At 45.3% G+C, this 18029-nt stretch overlaps 1 protein-coding gene across 3 annotated transcripts in view; it reads left to right on the forward strand.

Moving 5' to 3' along the window:
• LOC310693470 (NAD(P) transhydrogenase, mitochondrial-like) overlaps positions 1-18029 on the forward strand; it is a 963907-nt gene that overhangs the window by 15930 nt on the left and 929948 nt on the right. For all 3 annotated transcript variants that reach the window (XR_014519180.1, XM_083475646.1, XM_083475647.1), the window contains 6 exons: positions 455-684; positions 2789-3006; positions 10614-10701; positions 12113-12201; positions 14493-14680; positions 17243-17376. Coding sequence is in view for 2 of the 3 variants with exons in the window: in XM_083475646.1 (XP_083331772.1) it covers positions 455-684; positions 2789-3006; positions 10614-10701; positions 12113-12201; positions 14493-14680; positions 17243-17376 (947 nt within the window). In the remaining variant the exon portion in view is untranslated. The remainder of the gene's footprint in view (positions 1-454; positions 685-2788; positions 3007-10613; positions 10702-12112; positions 12202-14492; positions 14681-17242; positions 17377-18029) is intronic.

The raw sequence follows: 18029 nt of genomic DNA on the forward strand, positions 1-18029 counted from the left end.
ATCTGGATTGCCTTCTAGTTAGCTTCTGGCTCAGTACAAAGTGCTAGTTTCAACATCTGAATTCATAAACAACTCCAGACCCTGATATTTACCATCTTCTCAGATATTTCTCTGGTCACTGAGATCCTCCATTAAGACTCTCTTTTGGGTACCTCACCTCTGAGGTGTCATAGTATGCTTCTAAGGCAGTGTGTTTCTGAATATTGTTTGCTTGAAACTGCAGGATGGGAGAGTGTTTGTGTCCTGCTTTGGGGCTTCCTGTAGGCATTTTGGTTCCATTAGTACATCTGTTGCATTGGATTTCCTATTGCACCACCATTATTCTCACTAGCACACAACAGCCCCTTACACTACTAGCACAACAGCCCTTCTGTTGGTGGTCAAAGAATGTTGATTCTGGGCCTTTAAGACTTTCCTTTTATGTCTGTTGTGTTTCTATGTTTCTTTTATTCAGGAATTCGCTACAAGGATCTTATTGTTGGCGTGCCCAAGGAAATATACAAAAACGAGAAGAGAGTAGCTCTTTCTCCTGCTGGCGTCCAAGCTTTAGTGAAGCAAGGCTTTAATGTGCAAGTGGAACATGGAGCTGGTGAAGAAGCAAAGTTCTCCGATGATCTATACAAAGATGCTGGAGCAAAAATTGGGGACTTGAAAACGGTGTTTGAATCAGATCTTGTGTTAAAGGCAAGTTTGCTAGTGAAATGTATAGACTTACATTTGTGAGAGTATGACATGGCAGCTTCATCTAGCCATCTCCAAGCCTATATCTCTTGGGCAACCTTATTCAATGCACCCTAAGGTTGCCATGTGTCCTCTTTTTCCCGGACACGTCCTCTTCTTCAGGGGTAAAATTTCTGTCCAGGTGGTTTTTTTTAATTTGCCAAAATGTCTCTGGCTATACTTTCTGGATGAGTCATAGACCTAACTGGTGGCTGAAGACTTGCTTTCCTCTTCTCTTCTCCTGCCCTCCTGAGCAATATATCACAGCTTCTATAGATGTCCAGTTTTTCTTGAGCATTCTTTCTGATATGTTTACAGGGTGGTTATACAAATTTGCCCATAGTGTGGTTATGGCTTCCCATTAATAAATTCTTCATCTTACACTGAAATTTCCCTGTCACTAGCTATAACAAGTCCTTGAGAGCCAGTGTGGTGTAGTGGTTAAGAGCGGTAGTCTCATAATCTGGGGAACCGGGTTCGAGTCTCCGCTCCTCCACATGCAGCTGCTGGGTGACCTTGGGCCAGTCACACTTCTTTGAAGTCTCTCAGCCTCACTCACCTCACAGAGTGTTTGTTGTGGAGGAGGAAGGGAAAGTTAGCCGCTTTGAGACTCCTGAAGGGGAGTGAAAGGCGGGATATCAAATCCAAACTCTTCTTCTTTTTTAAAAAGTGGATTTGTGGCACTAGGGCGTGCTACAATTCACTTTAGGGTGTGCTTTAATTCACTTTAATTGAATGTTCATTGAACAAACAGAAAGTTCTATCATGCGCTTGAAACTCTCCTTCGAAACAGTGACAGTCTAGAAGGCACCCTTTGTTTACTCACTGTTTAGAGGACTAACACCCCCTGAAGCTGCTTGCTATAAGTCATCAATGTGGGGAGGGGGTGTAGAATGCAGGTATAATAAGAGTAAAGAAGGAAACATACAAATATCATCTTTGACTGAATTCACATTTACAATCAATGCACTTTTGTTGGGAGACATTGTCATAACCTATGTCCTTAATCCTGCTTCACTAGTAAAGGTAAAGGTAAAGGGACCCCTGACCATTAGGTCCAGTCGTGACCAACTCTGGGGTTGTGGCAAGCCCTAGGCTCTGTGGGTTGCCATATTTCATATTTCAAAAAGTAAAAACCAGGACACCCCAAAAGTGTTTCAACTTGAACAGAGATGAGTTAAGTCCAGTAGGTCTGCAATTGAACATCATCATCCTTGCCCAATACATTTTCATGACACTTTGCAGAAGTCAACAAAAAGACAGTGTATCAGTATTAGCATCAAACTTTATTTGGGTTGCAGACTAGCATAAGACCAGCATATACTCTGGTTTCTCTTCAGATCATATAAAAAGACATAGCCTTCGCCCAAGAAGCTTACAATCTACATTTCAGCACAGGGGAAGACAAGGAGAGAAATGGAAAGTGGTGAATATGATTTGCTTCAGTTGTTGTGGGATAGGAACTAAAGGGTTACAGGCTTCATGGAAAAGGTGAGTTTGGGGGAGGGATTTGATTGAAGAGGTGGCATTCTATAAGTCAGCCTTCACCAGCTTGGTTCCCTCCTGATGTATTGGACTATGACTCCCATCAATCTTAGTCAGCACAGCTGAGTTAGCTGAGCCTTATGAAACTTGTAGCCCAAAACATCTGGAAGACACTGAAGTGTAGGTGGGTTCCAACGAGGCAAGACACAGTGAAAACAGCAAGAACCTTTATGGAACTAACAGAACAGGAAAACAGGGGCAAGGCAACTGCTTATATACATTTCTGAAGGCCAGGGCCACTCCCAGCATGATTGGCTGTCTAAACTTCCAAGCTGCGAATCACAACTCAGAGTTTAAGGGCCAATGGCAGAGGCCCGAATCCTGAAATGCTCTGTGATTGGATATCATGCATCGAATCAGAACACAAGGGCTCAGAATCCTTAGTCCAGACTCAAGTTCAGGCAAACACAAACCACTGAATACATAATAGATACCAGAAGGTGTTCTGGAGGGTGTTTAATTTAGGTACATGGAAATTTTGGATTAATATTTTGGATTAAACAAAGCATTTCTTTTCTTTCAGGTCAGAGCTCCAGTCTTTAATGAAGTGTTGGGAGTGCATGAGACAGCCCTACTGAAGGAGAAGGCGACACTTGTCAGCTTCATCTATCCGGCTCAGAACCCAGATCTGCTGGATAAACTTGCTCAGCGCAAGGCCACCGTCTTGGCAATGGACCAAGTTCCTCGAGTCACTATTGCTCAAGGATATGATGCCTTAAGTTCAATGGCCAACATTGCAGGGTGAGGATCCACAATATTCTCTCTACCAATGCTATTTTTTGTAGGGCTGAATTTTCTGGTTCAGCTGTGTCATATATGGCATTGCTTCTTACACTTATCCTACTTGGACAGTTCTCAATTGCGGCCAGTTTTGCAATAGTGAAGGACCAGGGCTACCATTTCAGATTAATCAATTCCAGCCTCAGCCCCACTACAAATCCTTGCAGCCTCTCTGACTTTAGTGCCAGAAGGACAGTCAGCATGCTCAGGAGAGCCTTGGTAAAGGTAAAGGGACCCCTGACCATTAGGTCCAGACATGGCCAACTCTAGGGTTGCAGCGTTCATCTCACTTTATTGGCCGAGGGAGCCGGTGTACAGCTTCCGGGTCATGTGGCCAGCATAACTAAGCCGCTTCTGGCGAACCAGAGCAGCACACAGAAACGCCATTTACCTTCCCGCCAGAACGGTACCTATTTATCTACTTGCACTTTGACGTGCTTTCGAACTGCTAGGTTGGCAGGAGCAGGGACCGAGCAACGGGAGCTCACCCCGTCGCGGGGATTTGAACCGCCGACCTTCTGATCGGCACGTCCTAGGCTCTGTGGTTTAACCCACAGCGCCACCTGCGTCCCCAGAAGAACCTAGATCAGCCTAAATCATAAGGTGGGGAAACCCTGTCTCTGGGGGGAGGCTTTTGTCATAGGAAGAACCCGTAGCTTGGGGCACCAAAAGACTATTACATTGCATTTGTTCTGCCCTCACAGAGCTACAATTCTCCAGACTGGTTTACCAGTCAATCTCTCTTCCGAGGGAGCTTTGGGAATTGCAGCTCTATGAGGAGGATAAGGGTCTCATCACAGCTTTCAGCACCCTTAACAAACAACAGCTCCCAGGAGTCTTTGGGGGAAGCCATGAATGCTTAAAGTGGCATGATACTGCTTTAAATGTATAGTACAGATGTGACTATAGAGACGCGGGTGGCGCTGTGGGTTAAACCACAGAGCCTAGGACTTGCTGATCAAAATGTCAGCAGTTCGAATTCCCTGACGGGATGAGCTCCCATTGCTCGGTCCCTGCTCCTGCCAACCTAGCAGTTCGAAAGCACGTCAAAGTGCAAGTAGATAAATAGGTACCGCTCCGGCGGAAAGGTAAACGGCGTTTCCGTGCACTGCTCTGGTTTGCCAGAAGCGGCTTAGTCATGGTGGCCACATGACCCGGAAGCTGTACGCCGGCTCCCTCGGCCAATAAAGCAAGATGAGCGCCGCAACCCCAGAGTTGTCTGCGACTGGACCTAATGGTCAGGGGTCCCTTTACCTTTACAGATGAGACTATAGTTTTGCAGCAGCTACTGCTTTTTCTACCCACTGCAACTATTTCCTCCTAGCTGCTGCTGGGCAAACCAAGAGCCCTGTTTGCTCCAGGAGGCTGAGGAGCATGAAGGAGCAGAGAAACAGAACTAAGAAAACCACCTTTTTCGGTATATTAAAAAGCCATGTTTGGATGGTAGGCCATGACTGACTTAGCAGGAGTCATTCTACCCCATAACTCAATGGTGGCTGTAAACCATGTGTGCCTGGCTTTGTTTCAGTTTGATACCAGAAGTGTTGATTAAACTGCACTGGGAATGGGGCTCCTTAAAGGGATAGGGATGACCTCCAAATTGCAACCTGGGGATTACCATCATCGTTCCTTTTAACAACAAATTCAAGTGGCTGAGCACTTGAGTTAGGAAGCAAAACAGGACCACACCAAAATAAGGAAGTGGTTTCCTCATACTCAAGGGATTTCCTTGGTACACAGAAGAATATATAACAAATACCGTATTTTTCGCTCTATAACACGCAGATTTTTTCTCCTAAAAAGGAAGGGGAAATGTCTGTGCGTGTTATGCAGCGAATGTGTGGTCCCTGTAGCCGAAAAATAAGGCAAAAATCAAACCGCGCTTCAGGGAGAAGGGAGCTCCGTGAGAGAGAAAGCTGTTGCTTCCCTGCATTCTGCCTCAGGGTCTTACTGCCCACCCTGCTCTGTTTCGTTGCTGTGTTTGCTCAAACGGAACAAAGAGCAGGGAAAGCCCCTCCCCTCCAGGCAAGTAGAGAGGAGAGCAGAGCGTCCGAACAAAGAGCAGGGAAAGCCCCTCCCCTCCAGGCAAGTAGAGGGGAAAGCAGAGCGTCCCTCGCTCTATCCTGTCCCTGCTCCGGAGGGAACAATGTTTGTGAAGGGAAGAGAGATTACAGGTTCGGCTTAAAATTCTGATTTGACTTCCTGCTTTTTGTTTTTGGAGACACACAGCATTCAAATATGCTTATTTCCATTTAAAAGGATGAAATCCTTAAACAGTGGCTGGCTTGTGTGGGTGGGGGGGGGAAACTTTTGCCTTCCTTTCCTCACGTTATAGCCCTCTCCTGCATTCTTAGCCTTCTGTGTTTTTCCTTCCCTCCCCACGTAAAATGTGGTTACAAAGCATGGATCCACATGGATCCTCAGGATCTTTGCATTGGGTCACCCCAAATTCACCATCAGAGCACACAGCATGTCCATGGCTACAGCCTGTCCCCCCCCCAAAAAAAATCACACACCCATTGTTGCCTGGGGCTGCAATGGTGCAAAAACGTGGTTACAAAGCATGGATCCACAGGGATCCTCAGGATCTTTGCATTGGGTCAGCCAAAATTCACCATCAGAGCACATAGCATGTCCATGGCTACAGCCTGTCCCCCCCCAAAAAAAAATCACGCACCCACTGTTGCCTGGGGCTGCAATGGTGCAAAAACGTGGTTACAAAGCATGGATCCACAGGGATTCTCAGGATTTTTGCATTGGGTCACCCCAAATTCACCATCAGAGCACATAGCATGTCCATGGCTACAGCCTGCCCCCCCCAAAATCACGCACCCACTGTTGCCTGGGGCTGCAATGGTGCAAAAACGTGGTTACAAAGCATGGATCCACAGGGATTCTCAGGATTTTTGCATTGGGTCACCCCAAATTCACCATCAGATCACATGCCTGTGGCCACAGCATGAATCACAAAACTGATACGTCCACTGTTTCATTCAGAATATTTTTTCCCTTGTTTTCCTCCTCTAAAAACGATGTGCGTGTTATGGTCAGGTGCGTGTTATAGAGCGAAAAATACGGTAACGTCTTTTTAAGAAACAAAAAAAACAAGGAAACCCAAAACTGCCTGACAAGAACTTGTTACAAAATATGATGGCAATTGAGTCAACATGTCTGTGTAGGGGAAGGAGGTGCCTAAAGTAACCAAAAGTCAATTAATTCAGTGGTTTTATTATTATATTATAGTATTTAATATAGAATGGTGATGATGATGATGATGATAATACACATAAGAGAGGAGAGGTGTTATGGGAAGAAGGTGAGTTGAAAGAAACTAGCAGTTGGGAGCAGAGAATATAGCATAAGTTGCATGTGAAAGGATAATGGGAGAAGAAACTACAGGGGATGAGTAAATACATTTTGAGAGGAATGTTGGCATGAGAAGCAGAAAACATAAATGAAAAGGCCTTCTTCTCTTAGGGCTTCTGGATCAGCAAATTTTGTCCTAAATGTGGAGTGTGATTCACACTACTTCCAGAATAAATGTCTTGAGGAAATATGAGCTACGTACTATGGCAAACAATTTAGCAAATTCCAAAGATGAATTAGGTATCAGTAGAAAGTGAAGTCAGTAGCTGCTAGTTGATTAAGACAAACTCGGCTTCTATCGATCACTGTTTGGTGACTGTGGGCCTTCAGTAATGATCAGCCTTCTCAAATTGACCCTGGAGATAGAAAGTTTGAGGACTCCTGTCTTAGATGGGGAGAATATACAGCAACTGTGTGTTGCAGGTCCAACATGCCCTATTATACGTGAATATAGAGAAGATGTGTAGAATCTTCTAGGAGATATTAAGTGTGTTGTGTGGGGACGCTAATGACACTTAACCTCTCTGTCTTCTGTTCTGGGAGACATTATAATTTTGGGCCTCTTCAGTGGCCATTTATGACACCTCATTTGGGCAGAAGGAAAGTATGTGGGATGTTATTAGATGCCAGCACTTAGGAAGCAAGTAAGTGTTTAGGAAAACAGCCTGGAAAAATAGTGTTGTCAGATTTAAACCACAGCGTAAAGAGTGTGTAATAGCCCTGTAGCTGCAGAGATTACACCTGACTTAACATCTCCCAGATGCACGGCTCTTAAAAGACGCAAGAGTTTTCTCTGAATACAGCAATGGCAAGTCTGCCTTGGTGTCTTGACCAAAATGAGTCCGAGTGAGATGAAGCGGCTTTAATTCTGAACCATTTCAAGATGCAACATGTGTACATAATTGGTGTAGCATTTAAACCAGTTTGTTGGGTTGAAAGAAAGAGAAAATTCCAGCAGCTTTGAAATCAGTTCCAAACGTGAATTGATTCAAAATGTGTTTATTCCTGAATGGCAATGACTGGCCCCAAAGGTTTTGGCTCATAGTACAGTCAATGTGATGTGAAGGGCTTCAAACTCAAGCATACTTAGTTGGAAATATGGGACTTGCTTCTGAATGAATGTGGCTAGGACTGAGTCGCTGCTACTACCCGGCCATTCAAAAACACCTTGGATGTAAAATCTGATCTGGAGGCAATTTGGATTGACTTTCAAGTTTATCAGCTGAAGTTTATCAGCCTGTTCTTTCACAGGCTCTGCTTTTGTTGTGTTAATAGCAGAGTAAGGGTTGCCACATATTTCTGGGGCTGCAGCTGTTTCTGCAATTGGTTCCAGAACAGCTTTGTTTTTGAGCACTTCTAGAAGACAAATTAGGTGTCAGTAGCATATTCTGGACCTGCTTACCTGGATGCAATCTCCTGAGAAAACAGTGCCTTGATATATTCAATGTATTGCTTATACAATGGTTTTCTGGAAAGCAATGATGGCGCTCGACGTGCCGCGGGGACGGCTCGTTTGATGTTCCTTTTCTGGCATAAGATGGCAACTTTTGCCATTTGCCAAGCCCAAAGATTGCTTGAACAGAGCTGCATGCTGTCCTCCTTTGCACAAAACACCCAAGAAGGGCAAAAAAGAGTCCAAACTAGACGTGACAGGAATCGTGTGAATGCCAATAACCTGCATGGTTTTTGTCGTGCAAATAGCTGCCCAAAGAAAAGCCTCTGTAGCCTCAGAATCTGAGAAGAGGAGAGGAAAAGGTTAACTCCTTCTCTTCCTGACTGTAGTAATGGGTAACGATAAGAGTTATACACTGTGGCCAGTTATTATTGCTGTTATTATGATATATTTATTAATACACACCCTTTTCCCTGATGGGATTCAAGGAAACTTACAGAGAAAAAGAAGAACTGCAGAGAAAAAACAGGAAAAAACAATACAACAATTAAAAACAATCAAACACTGACAGAATTAAAACAATATACATATAGAACATATATTAAAAGCATACCAATAATTACAATGAAAACAGTGTGGCACCAGCCCTTTTGTTAAAAGCAGTCAGTTCCCAAACGCCTGTCGGAACAAGAAAGGAGAAAGCCAGTCTAGCTCTCTAGGGAGGGAATTCTAAAGTCTGGGAGTTGCCACTGAGAAGGCTCTCCCCAAAGTTATTATGGGCTGGAGCTAAGACTCATTTAGCTTTTCCTAGTGGTTGCTTTCATTTTCCTGTCCAGTTGTATGTTCATCAACAAACAGCCTCTTGCTCTGGTCTTACAAAATGAATAACCCGATACAGTGATAGCTCGGGTTAAATACTTAATTTGTTCTGGAGGTCTGTTCTTAACCTGAAACTGTTCTTAACCTGAAGCACCACTTTAGCTAGTGGGGGCTCCTGCTGCTGCCACACTGCCGGAGCACGATTTCTGTTCTCATCCTGAAGCAAAGTTCTTAACCCGAGGTAATATTTCTGGGTTAGCGGAGTCTGTAACCTGAAGCGTATGTAACTTGAAGTGTATGTAACCTGAGGTACCACTGTATCTTAAATAGGAACTTAACACGGATGTAGTCCCCTGCAAAATAGTCTATCCAAAGAAGTGAATTGCATTTCAAGGAAAACTCCTCTTAGCATCAATGGGATGCTTGAAACGCAACTGGTAGCTTCTGAGGGGTGAAATGAGAAAGCGTTAAGTTTCCCTTCCCAAGCCCTGCAGTCCTGAGGCTGCTCAAGCATCCCTTTTGCTGCTATTGACATAACTAAAGATGGCAGCCTGCTGGACAGAGTCAATTCTGCACCTCTTCCTTAAATACAGATGTATTGACACATCAACATTTGTGTACTGGAGTCCTCTTTATCTGTTCCATCCTCCTTCAATCTTCAGTGGTAGCACCACAGTGCAGGTGAGATCGTGCCAGTAGCTCCTTTGACCTGCAAAACGGCTTTGGTGTTGTATGGCATAAAGCATGCAGGCGTCCCTGCTAGCATCTCAGTAGCCCAACAATCCTAATTTGGGGTCAATGGAGCTAGCACACAACCAAGGGAGATTGAGTATGCACAATGATTTCGAGGGGTCCCTGTGTGCTCTGACAGCTGTCTGTGAGTCGACCTCCTGTTGGATCATCTTGTAGGCAGAGTGAATGCAGGCATGGATGCAATTATTCCTCTTTGCATATACAACAGAGGGATTCCCTTGTTAATCAGCGATAATGTAAACCCTGCGTGAAGTGAAAAATAAGGCAAACATTGCTGCGACTTTCCAAGGAACGTTTATGTTGGAAGCATTAGGTTGGGTAGCATCCACGGATGTGGATTTCCTTAACATACTTTCAAAATGAACCCCCCCCCCCTGCAAAAACAAAACAAAACCCCATTGCTTTAAAAAGAAAGAAATAACCTAAACCTCTTGTTTTCTTCTTCAGAGAACTAGAGTGAACCCAGAATAGCTCCAATTCTTTGGAAGTTATGCACCCCTAATAAACCTTAGACATGCCCAGTGCTTTTTTTCGGGGGGGGGCGCAGGGGTACGCATACCCCTGAACATTTCGTGAATCTTTGTACTTTTGTCCATTTACTGTACAGTGGTACCTCGAGTTAAGAACTTAATTCGTTCTGGAGGTCCGTTCTTAACCTGAAACTGTTCTTAACCTGAGGTACCACTTTAGGTAATGGGGCCTCCCGCTGCTGCCGCGCTGCCATTGCGTGATTTCTGTTCTCATCGTGAAGCAAAGTTCTTAACCTGAGGTACTATTTGTGGGTTACAGTGGCTATTTGTTGTTGACAATGGACAGATGGACATATAAAGGGCCCCATTACCTTCAGTAGCTTAGGGCCTCATCAAACCTAAATCCGACCCTGATACGGGGTGATAATAAAACATTTCACTCTCCACCAGGTGTCTCTCCCAAAGTATTCATGGTTCCCTCCACAGCAATATTCCTTTGTTGGGCACTTGAAAGCATGTAACCGGCGCTGATATAATTTGTTATGACAGTCAAATGTATTTTTTCACTTAGACAATTTATATCTTGGAGATGCTCTCGAGCAGCTGTTTGTTTTCTTGGGTGGCTTTTATTAATTCTCCTTTTGGTTGCTTTCTGTATATTTGTTAAGTCTGTTGCAATTTATTCACAAAGCCTACTGAAGAGCCAAGAAATATTTTCACCATTTTCTTTCTTCTCTCTCTCTTTCTCTCTCTTTCTTTCTCTCTAGGTACAAGGCTGTAGTCCTGGCAGCCAATCATTTTGGAAGATTTTTTACCGGGCAAATTACCGCAGCTGGAAAAGTTCCCCCGGCAAAGGTGCGAACAGTACAGTGGTATCTCTGGTTGCGAACGGGATCCGTTCCGGAGCCCTGTTCGCAACCTGAGCAGAACACAACCTGCGTCTGCGTGTTTGCGGGTCACAATTCACTGTTTCTGCGCATGTGTGTGATGTCATTTTGCCCAGAAGTAACCCTTTCCGGTACTTCTTGGTCGCTGCGGGATGCAACCTGAAAACGCTCAACCTCAATTCAATTCAGTTTGCATTTAAAGGCAAATCTATGAAACTCACCTCCCCAAACAATTTGAGAAAGGAACCATGGCCACCCTTTGAAACCCACACTCATGTGAATTTTGTGATGCAGTTCATCAACCAGGCAATGTTGACAATAATGCCTATATTAGGGGGGAAAGTGCATCAAAATGAACGTGTTGGTGAAATAACATACAAAAATGCATTGAATTGTGGGGGGAATTGCTTGCAAAAATAGGTACATTCGGCAAAACTATGTACAAAGAATGTCTTCATTAGGAGGCATTCTCTTGGTGAATTTTATTTTTATATATATAATATTATTTATTAATTTTAAATTGCAATAATCCAATAAAAGCCACATTATCACAATACCAAATTACAATACAATTTAAAAAGCCAATTATTCCAATACCAAATTAAACAATTTTAGGTGACTTCCTGTGTGCTGGATTTCAGGGTGCAAAGTTTTTATTCCTTTCTCCTTCCATAGTCTTGATTAATCCAATTACAACAGTTCTGATCTTGCTCCTTTGTTTAACAGCCACTGATTTCTTGACTTTCGTTCATGATTGCATATCTAATAAATTTTATAGGAGTTTGTATCCTACAAATTTCCTGTTTGAGGTGTTCCCTTGATGAATTTTCATGAGGGTTTGAAAATAAAAAATCAGAAATCGCTGCAGAAATGTGGATAGCTCAATTTAATGAGAAATTGAGAGGACCGTAATTGACAGATCCTTCCAACCCTACCTGCTTTCTTGCTAGGCCAATGAGCGAGCTGGCAAGCATCTATGGTTGCACCACCACTGTTGCCTAAGCCAGAGCAAAAGGCAAGTGAACAAGCAGGTTGCAGTGGTGAAGAGGAGAAGCAGCTGCTGGGGGGCCCTTGTCAATGGGTCCCCTTCTGGAGTGTGGACCCTTGACCCTAACCCAACCATGCTGAACTTTGATTCCAATCCTGGATTAGTTATCACGCCATGGTTTTCTGTCTTGTAAAAGTTTGCAGTGAGGCTTGAGACTAATAAGCAGACAGTATGTTTGCTCATGGTCTCATTTCCAAATATTCCATAGAGGAAGATTTGGGCCATCACTTTCTTCCTTTATTCTAAACCATTTTATCCTGCTTAAGTGATGTGTGCTTTGTTCCAGTAGTGCATCTTTGTTGCTATTTATTGCTGTCGTTTTCCTTTCTAGATATTAATCATTGGTGGTGGTGTAGCTGGCTTAGCTGCAGCCGGAGCAGCTAAATCCATGGGAGCCATTGTTAGGGGATTTGATACCAGGTATAGTAATAGTAGTAATAATAATAATAATAATAATAATAATAATAATAATAATAATAATAATTGCTATTTATACACCGCCCATCTGGCTGGGTTTCCCCAGCCACTCTGGGCAGCTCCCAACAGAATATTAAAAACACAATAAAACATCAGACATTGAAAACTTCCCTAAAAAGGGCTGCCTTCAGATGTCTTCTAAAAGTCAGATAGTTGCTTATTGCCTTGACATCTGGTGGGAGGGCGTTCCATAGGGCGGGTGCCACTACTGAGAAGGCCCTCTGCCTGGTTCCTTGTAACTTGGCTTCTCGCAGTGAGGGAACCACCAGAAGGCCCTTGGAGCTGGACCTCAGTGTCCGGGCTGAATGATGGGGGTGGAGACGCTCCTTCAGGTATACTGGGCCGAGGCCATTTAGGGCTTTAAAGGTCAGCACCAACACTTTGGATTGTGCTCAGAAACGTACTGGGAGCCAATGTAGGTCTTTCAGGACCGGTGTTATAGTAACTCAGATCCTCAGACCGTAAGCTGTTGTGATTCTTACAGAAACGCAGGGTCTTTAAAAATTGCTTACGGTGTGCAGATATTCCTTTCCTGCTTGCAGCCTGTGGTCTTGCCAGTGTACCTACATCTCTTTGCAAATAAACCAGTAACTGAGCTTGATTTAATAAAAAGCAAAGATGAAACTCTGAAATCCATGGTTGGGTTGCAAAAATGTGGCAAGCTTTTGAGATCTTCCAGAACTCTTCATCTGGCAAGATGTTACACAAAGCAGGGTGTGAGCAGAGCCCTCTTTCCCAGTGGGTTTACTGGTGCGTTGGTTCAGGGCTCCAGCCTCTCAGGGGCGCCCCAGTGAGTGGGGGAGGTGCACGGCTTTGCCAGCGGCCTCCCCTTTCTGTGATGGCCTGGGATTTGGATTTGGATGCTGAACCTGAGGGATCCTAGCCTGCACAGGATTCCCCACCTCCAGAACCAGCTGAGCCGGGACTGGGGCATGAGCCTGAAGGATCCTCACCTGTGCTGGGTCCTCAGGTGCAGGCATCAGCTGAGTCTGCTCTGGCTCCTGAGGGGATGGAGGACCCATTGTCTGCAGGTGCTCCACTCTCAGCCCCGTCAGGGGAGGCTGAGGTTGACTCTGGGTCCGGTAACCCTCCAGCCTCTCCTGAGCTGCAGAGGCTCAGGGCAGAGAGGCGGAGGGAACTAAGTTCCCGCAGGAGGAGTGCTCGCCTCCAGGCCAGGGGAGGCGAGTCACCAGAGGATCGGGGCCGCCCTATGCCTTGGGACAGATAAAAGCTGGCCAGCCCCAGTCCCAAGTTGCGGGAGCAACATTGTTGGTCGCTAGTTCCTGCCTGAACCCTGTCCTGCTTTCCTGCCTGAGCTCCTGACCCGCCCTGGCTCCCTGCTTGCATTCCTGTTCCTGACTTCGCCCGACTCCCTGCCCTGCACCCAACTTCAGCTACTACAGACTGCCTCCACATTGCACCTTTGACCATGGACCGGACTTGGACCTTGCCTCTCGGGTAACCCATGGGACCAGCACACCTTTCCCTCCTGCAAGTCCGCCAGCTGTGCCTCATCAACCATATGGCTGGGGGGCATGCAGCTTCCTTCCCAAGCCTCCGCGGGAGGAAAGCGATCCCCGCAGAGGCTTGGACAACTTCAGGGATCGGGGAGTGGGGCTCCGGAGGGATCTTTGCACCATGACTCCAGATATGCTTAAGACGGCCCTGGGTGTAAGTTCTAGAGAACTTGTCAGCTTACCACATTTGGTTGGTATTGCCCAAATATGGACTTTGGAGTTCTTCCTTGAAGGACACTCTGCATTGGCATGGACAGCTACCTGTTTTTAGTGCATATTAGGTTAGCTACCTGTGGCTTTGGGATGCGGGTGGCGCTGTGGGTTAAACCACAGAGCCTAGGACTTGTTGATCAGAAGGTTGGCGGTTCAAATCCCCACAATGGGGTGAGCTCCCGTTGTTCAGTCCCTGCTCCTGCCAACCTAGCAGTTCGAGAGCACGTCAGAGTGCAAGTAGATAAATAGGTACCGCTCCGGCGGGAAGGTAAACGGCATTTCCGTGCGCTGCTCTGATTCGCCAGAAGTGGCTTAGTCATGCCGGCTACATGACCTGGAAGCTGTACGCCGGCTCCCGCGGCCAATAAAGCGAGATGAGCGCCGCAACCCCAGAGTCGGCCACGACTGGACCTAATGGTCAGGGGTCCCTTTACCTTTTTACCTGTGGCTTGGAAAAGATCTGACTCTGCAGTGCCTGTGAAATTCTCCCCACTTTGCCTGCAGGCCTCCAGCTCTGGAGCAGTTCAAATCTCTTGGCGCGGAAACGTTAGAAGTGAGCATTGCTGAAGCGGGAGAAGGCGTCGGAGGGTATGCGAAAGAGATGTCCAAGGAATTTATCGAGGCAGAATTGGCCTTGTTTGCCAAACAGTGCAAAGAGGTGGACATTGTTATTAGCACTGCCCTTATTCCAGGTACTGTACAACTTTATAACGATTCCAGATGCCCTTGGCAGAGTGTGCTCTTAATTAGGAGCCTGCAGAGCCTGTCACCAAGGAGGCAGCCAAGAGGAGGGGCTGTAGCTCCGTTGTAGAGCTTCCCAGTTTGCATGCTGAAGGTCCCTGGTCCAACCCTTTGCATCTCCATGGGGGACTGAGAAGGACTCCCTGCCTGATAACCTGAAGGGCCACAGTCAATCAGTGCAGACAATATTGAGCTAGATGGACCAGTGGTCTGACTCAAGATAAGACAGCTTCCTATGCCCAACATTCCTCCTCTGAATTCTTTGTGAATTGCATCATACTTGATGGGTGGGCATGTGATACAAGATAGCTACCACTCCATCAGATTATGTGTGAAGAACTTGGGTGTTTTTGTATTACAGTGGTACCTTGGTTCTCAAACTTAATCCGTTCCGGAAGTCCGTTCCAAAACCAAAGCGTTTCAAAACCAAGGCGCGCTTTCCCACAGAAAGTAATGCAATTTTTTGTTTTGTTTTTGTTGTCTTTTTTAGTTTTCGAATGTTGATTTTTGTGTGTTGTGTATTGTTGTGTGGAAAATACTAATAAAATTCATTTATTAAAAGAAAGAAAGAAAGAAAGAAAGAAAGAAAGAAAGAAAGAAAGAAAGAAAGAAAGAAAGAAAGAAAGAAAGAACCGTAATGCAAAATGGATTAACCCGTTCCGGACTTTTTAAAAAAACCCTAAAACAGCAATTTAACATGATTTTTTACTATCTAATGAGACCATTGATCCATAAAATGAAAGCAATATACAATGTATTGCAGTCACGCAATCAATCAATCAATCAGTAGCTGAACTCAGTTCCGCACAGTCACGAAAGAAAGAGCTGCGAAAACAAAAACACAAAATAAATAGCAAAAACAGACAGATCTCAGCATAAAACTCAAAACGGAAGTGTGGCACCTCAAATCAGGAGCGTAACACTCAAAATGGAGCACGTTCGGCTTCCGAAAAAGGTTTGCAAACCAGAACACTTACTTCCAAGTTTGCAGTGTTTGGGTTCCAGGTTGTTTGAGTACCAGGGCGTTTGAGAACCAAGGTACCACTGTACATGGTACCCAGGTAATTTATCCCAGGTAATTGACAACAGGAACAAGAGGCACTGAGGAAAGAGGAAGCAGAAAAAGGCATTTCAAAACGATAGAAGAGGTCCCAAATTCCTGCACCTAATATTTCAGTATTAGGCCTTACAATAAAAATGATCCATGTTTTATTATTATCATTATTCATTTGTTTCAGCCTGCCCTCAACCAAAATATCTCAGAGGAGGGTACATTGATGGTGATGATGATTATTTAATTTCTATACCGCTTCATTTATTAAAAATATATTTCAGTGGTGTACAGAAAAACGAAACAACAACAGACAACTTAAACAAAAAATTTACAAAAATACATAGTTACATACAGTGGTACCTCGCAAGACGAACGCCTCGCAAGATGGAAAACCCGCTAGACGAAAGGGTTTTCCGTTTTGGAGGCGCTTCGCAAGACGAATTTCCCTATGGGCTTGCTTCGCAAGACGACAGCCCATAGGGAAATATCCGGGACAGCGGGGAAGCGCAGCGCGTCTTCCCCACTGTCCTCGGACCTCCTCCAAAGCCGGGCGGTGGGGCGGGAACACCTGCCCCTGCCGCCCGGCTTCGGAACGCTGCTCCGAAGCCGGGCGGCGGGGCGGGAACACCTTCTGAAGGCGGGCGGGGGGCGAAAGTCTTTGTCCCCCCTGCCTGCCTTCCCAGGGGCTTTTAAATTGCCCCGGACAGCGGAGAAGTCCTCCGCTGTCCCGGGGTTTTTTAAAATGCTGGGGGTGGGAAGAAAAGCCCTTGTCCCCCCCCCAGCCTTCAGAAGAGGTCCGGGGACAGACTGTCCCCGGACCTGGTCTGAAGGCGGTTTCCCTAGGAACGCATTAATTGATTTTCAATGCATTCCTATGGGAAACCGTGCATCGCAAGACGAAAAACTCTCAAGACGAAGAGACTTGCGGAACGAATTAATTTCGTCTTGCGAGGCACCACTGTATGTATAAAAAGGTTACATTTATACAAAGTTACTAATATATAGAGATCAATACCAATTGGTTTTCCTTCTGACACACCCTCCCTCTCAGCCTCTAGGTTTTCACCCAGGGTCCATAAAAACATAGCAGCATAAAGTGCCTTAGCAAACTTCTGAGGAAAATATGGGACCAGGAAAAGCTCAGGCTGCAAGAACTACAGATGAATCCTCTTTTCATGCATGTGTGAGACTATTAAGGGTCAGGACAGGAGGGTTATGTGAGTTGTGACCTCGAAACCAAGTGCAAATGTACAGAGCCCACCCTTGATCTTCACACTAACTCCACCCCTATAAAATGCAGGAACAGGCAGAAATGGTATCAAACCAAATCATTCCATTATTGCTTTATTGTATGTGGTTTTGTTGGTACCAGCTCAGGCTTTTTTAAAAAATGCTATGCGCTGTATTAAAACTGATGAGAATTCCCATAATTCGTTTCTTTTCTTGCAAATTGCAACAGGTAAAAAAGCTCCTACCCTGATTACTAAGAATATGGTGGAGTCCATGAAGGATGGCTCTGTGATTGTCGATCTTGCAGCTGAGGCTGGTGGCAATGTGGAAACCACCCAACCTGGAGAGCTTCACATTCACAAGGTTTGTAGAGGGCCTGTTTGGGACACTTTGTCCCCCTCTTGATTAATGAGATGCCTTGCTTTGTTACATATGGGTCCTGCCCTTCTTCCAAGGTTTCCACAGCATTGTACCTTGGGTTCTCAGGTGGCCCCACATCCAGATGCAGGCTAAGACCAGATCTTCTTGACCATATTAGATACTTTCCAGGTTCCTGCTCCTTCAAGAATATAGCTAGGGAAAACTAGAATTGCACTACTGATCTTCCAAGGAAATAAGTTGGCCCTGGGCAAAATTTCCCCCTCCTTCCCATTGAAACTATTTTGGTCGTATTGATCCATCTAGCACAGTACAGTTTCCTTCAACTGCCAGCTGCTCTCCAAGATCAGAAGCCAGCTGAGATCCTTTTAACTGGAGGTGACGGGGATTTATCCTGGCACCTCTGACATGCAAATCAGGCGATGTACCACTGAACTACAGGCCCTTGCCCATTGCTTAAGTCACGCTTGCATTTTATGATGGGGTGGAGAACCTGGGGCCCTCCCAATGTTGTTGGACTCCAATTTCCATTATCCTTGAACCTCTTCTTCTCTGGTGATCATTCGTAGCCATGTAAGATTGTCTTCCATGAACACTGTCTTAGCAGTGAGTCCATAAGTGACTGTGGAGGCCAATTC

This window comes from Podarcis liolepis, assembly GCF_965112155.1.
Source record: "Podarcis liolepis genome assembly, chromosome: 14".
Lineage (NCBI taxonomy): Eukaryota > Metazoa > Chordata > Lepidosauria > Squamata > Lacertidae > Podarcis > Podarcis liolepis.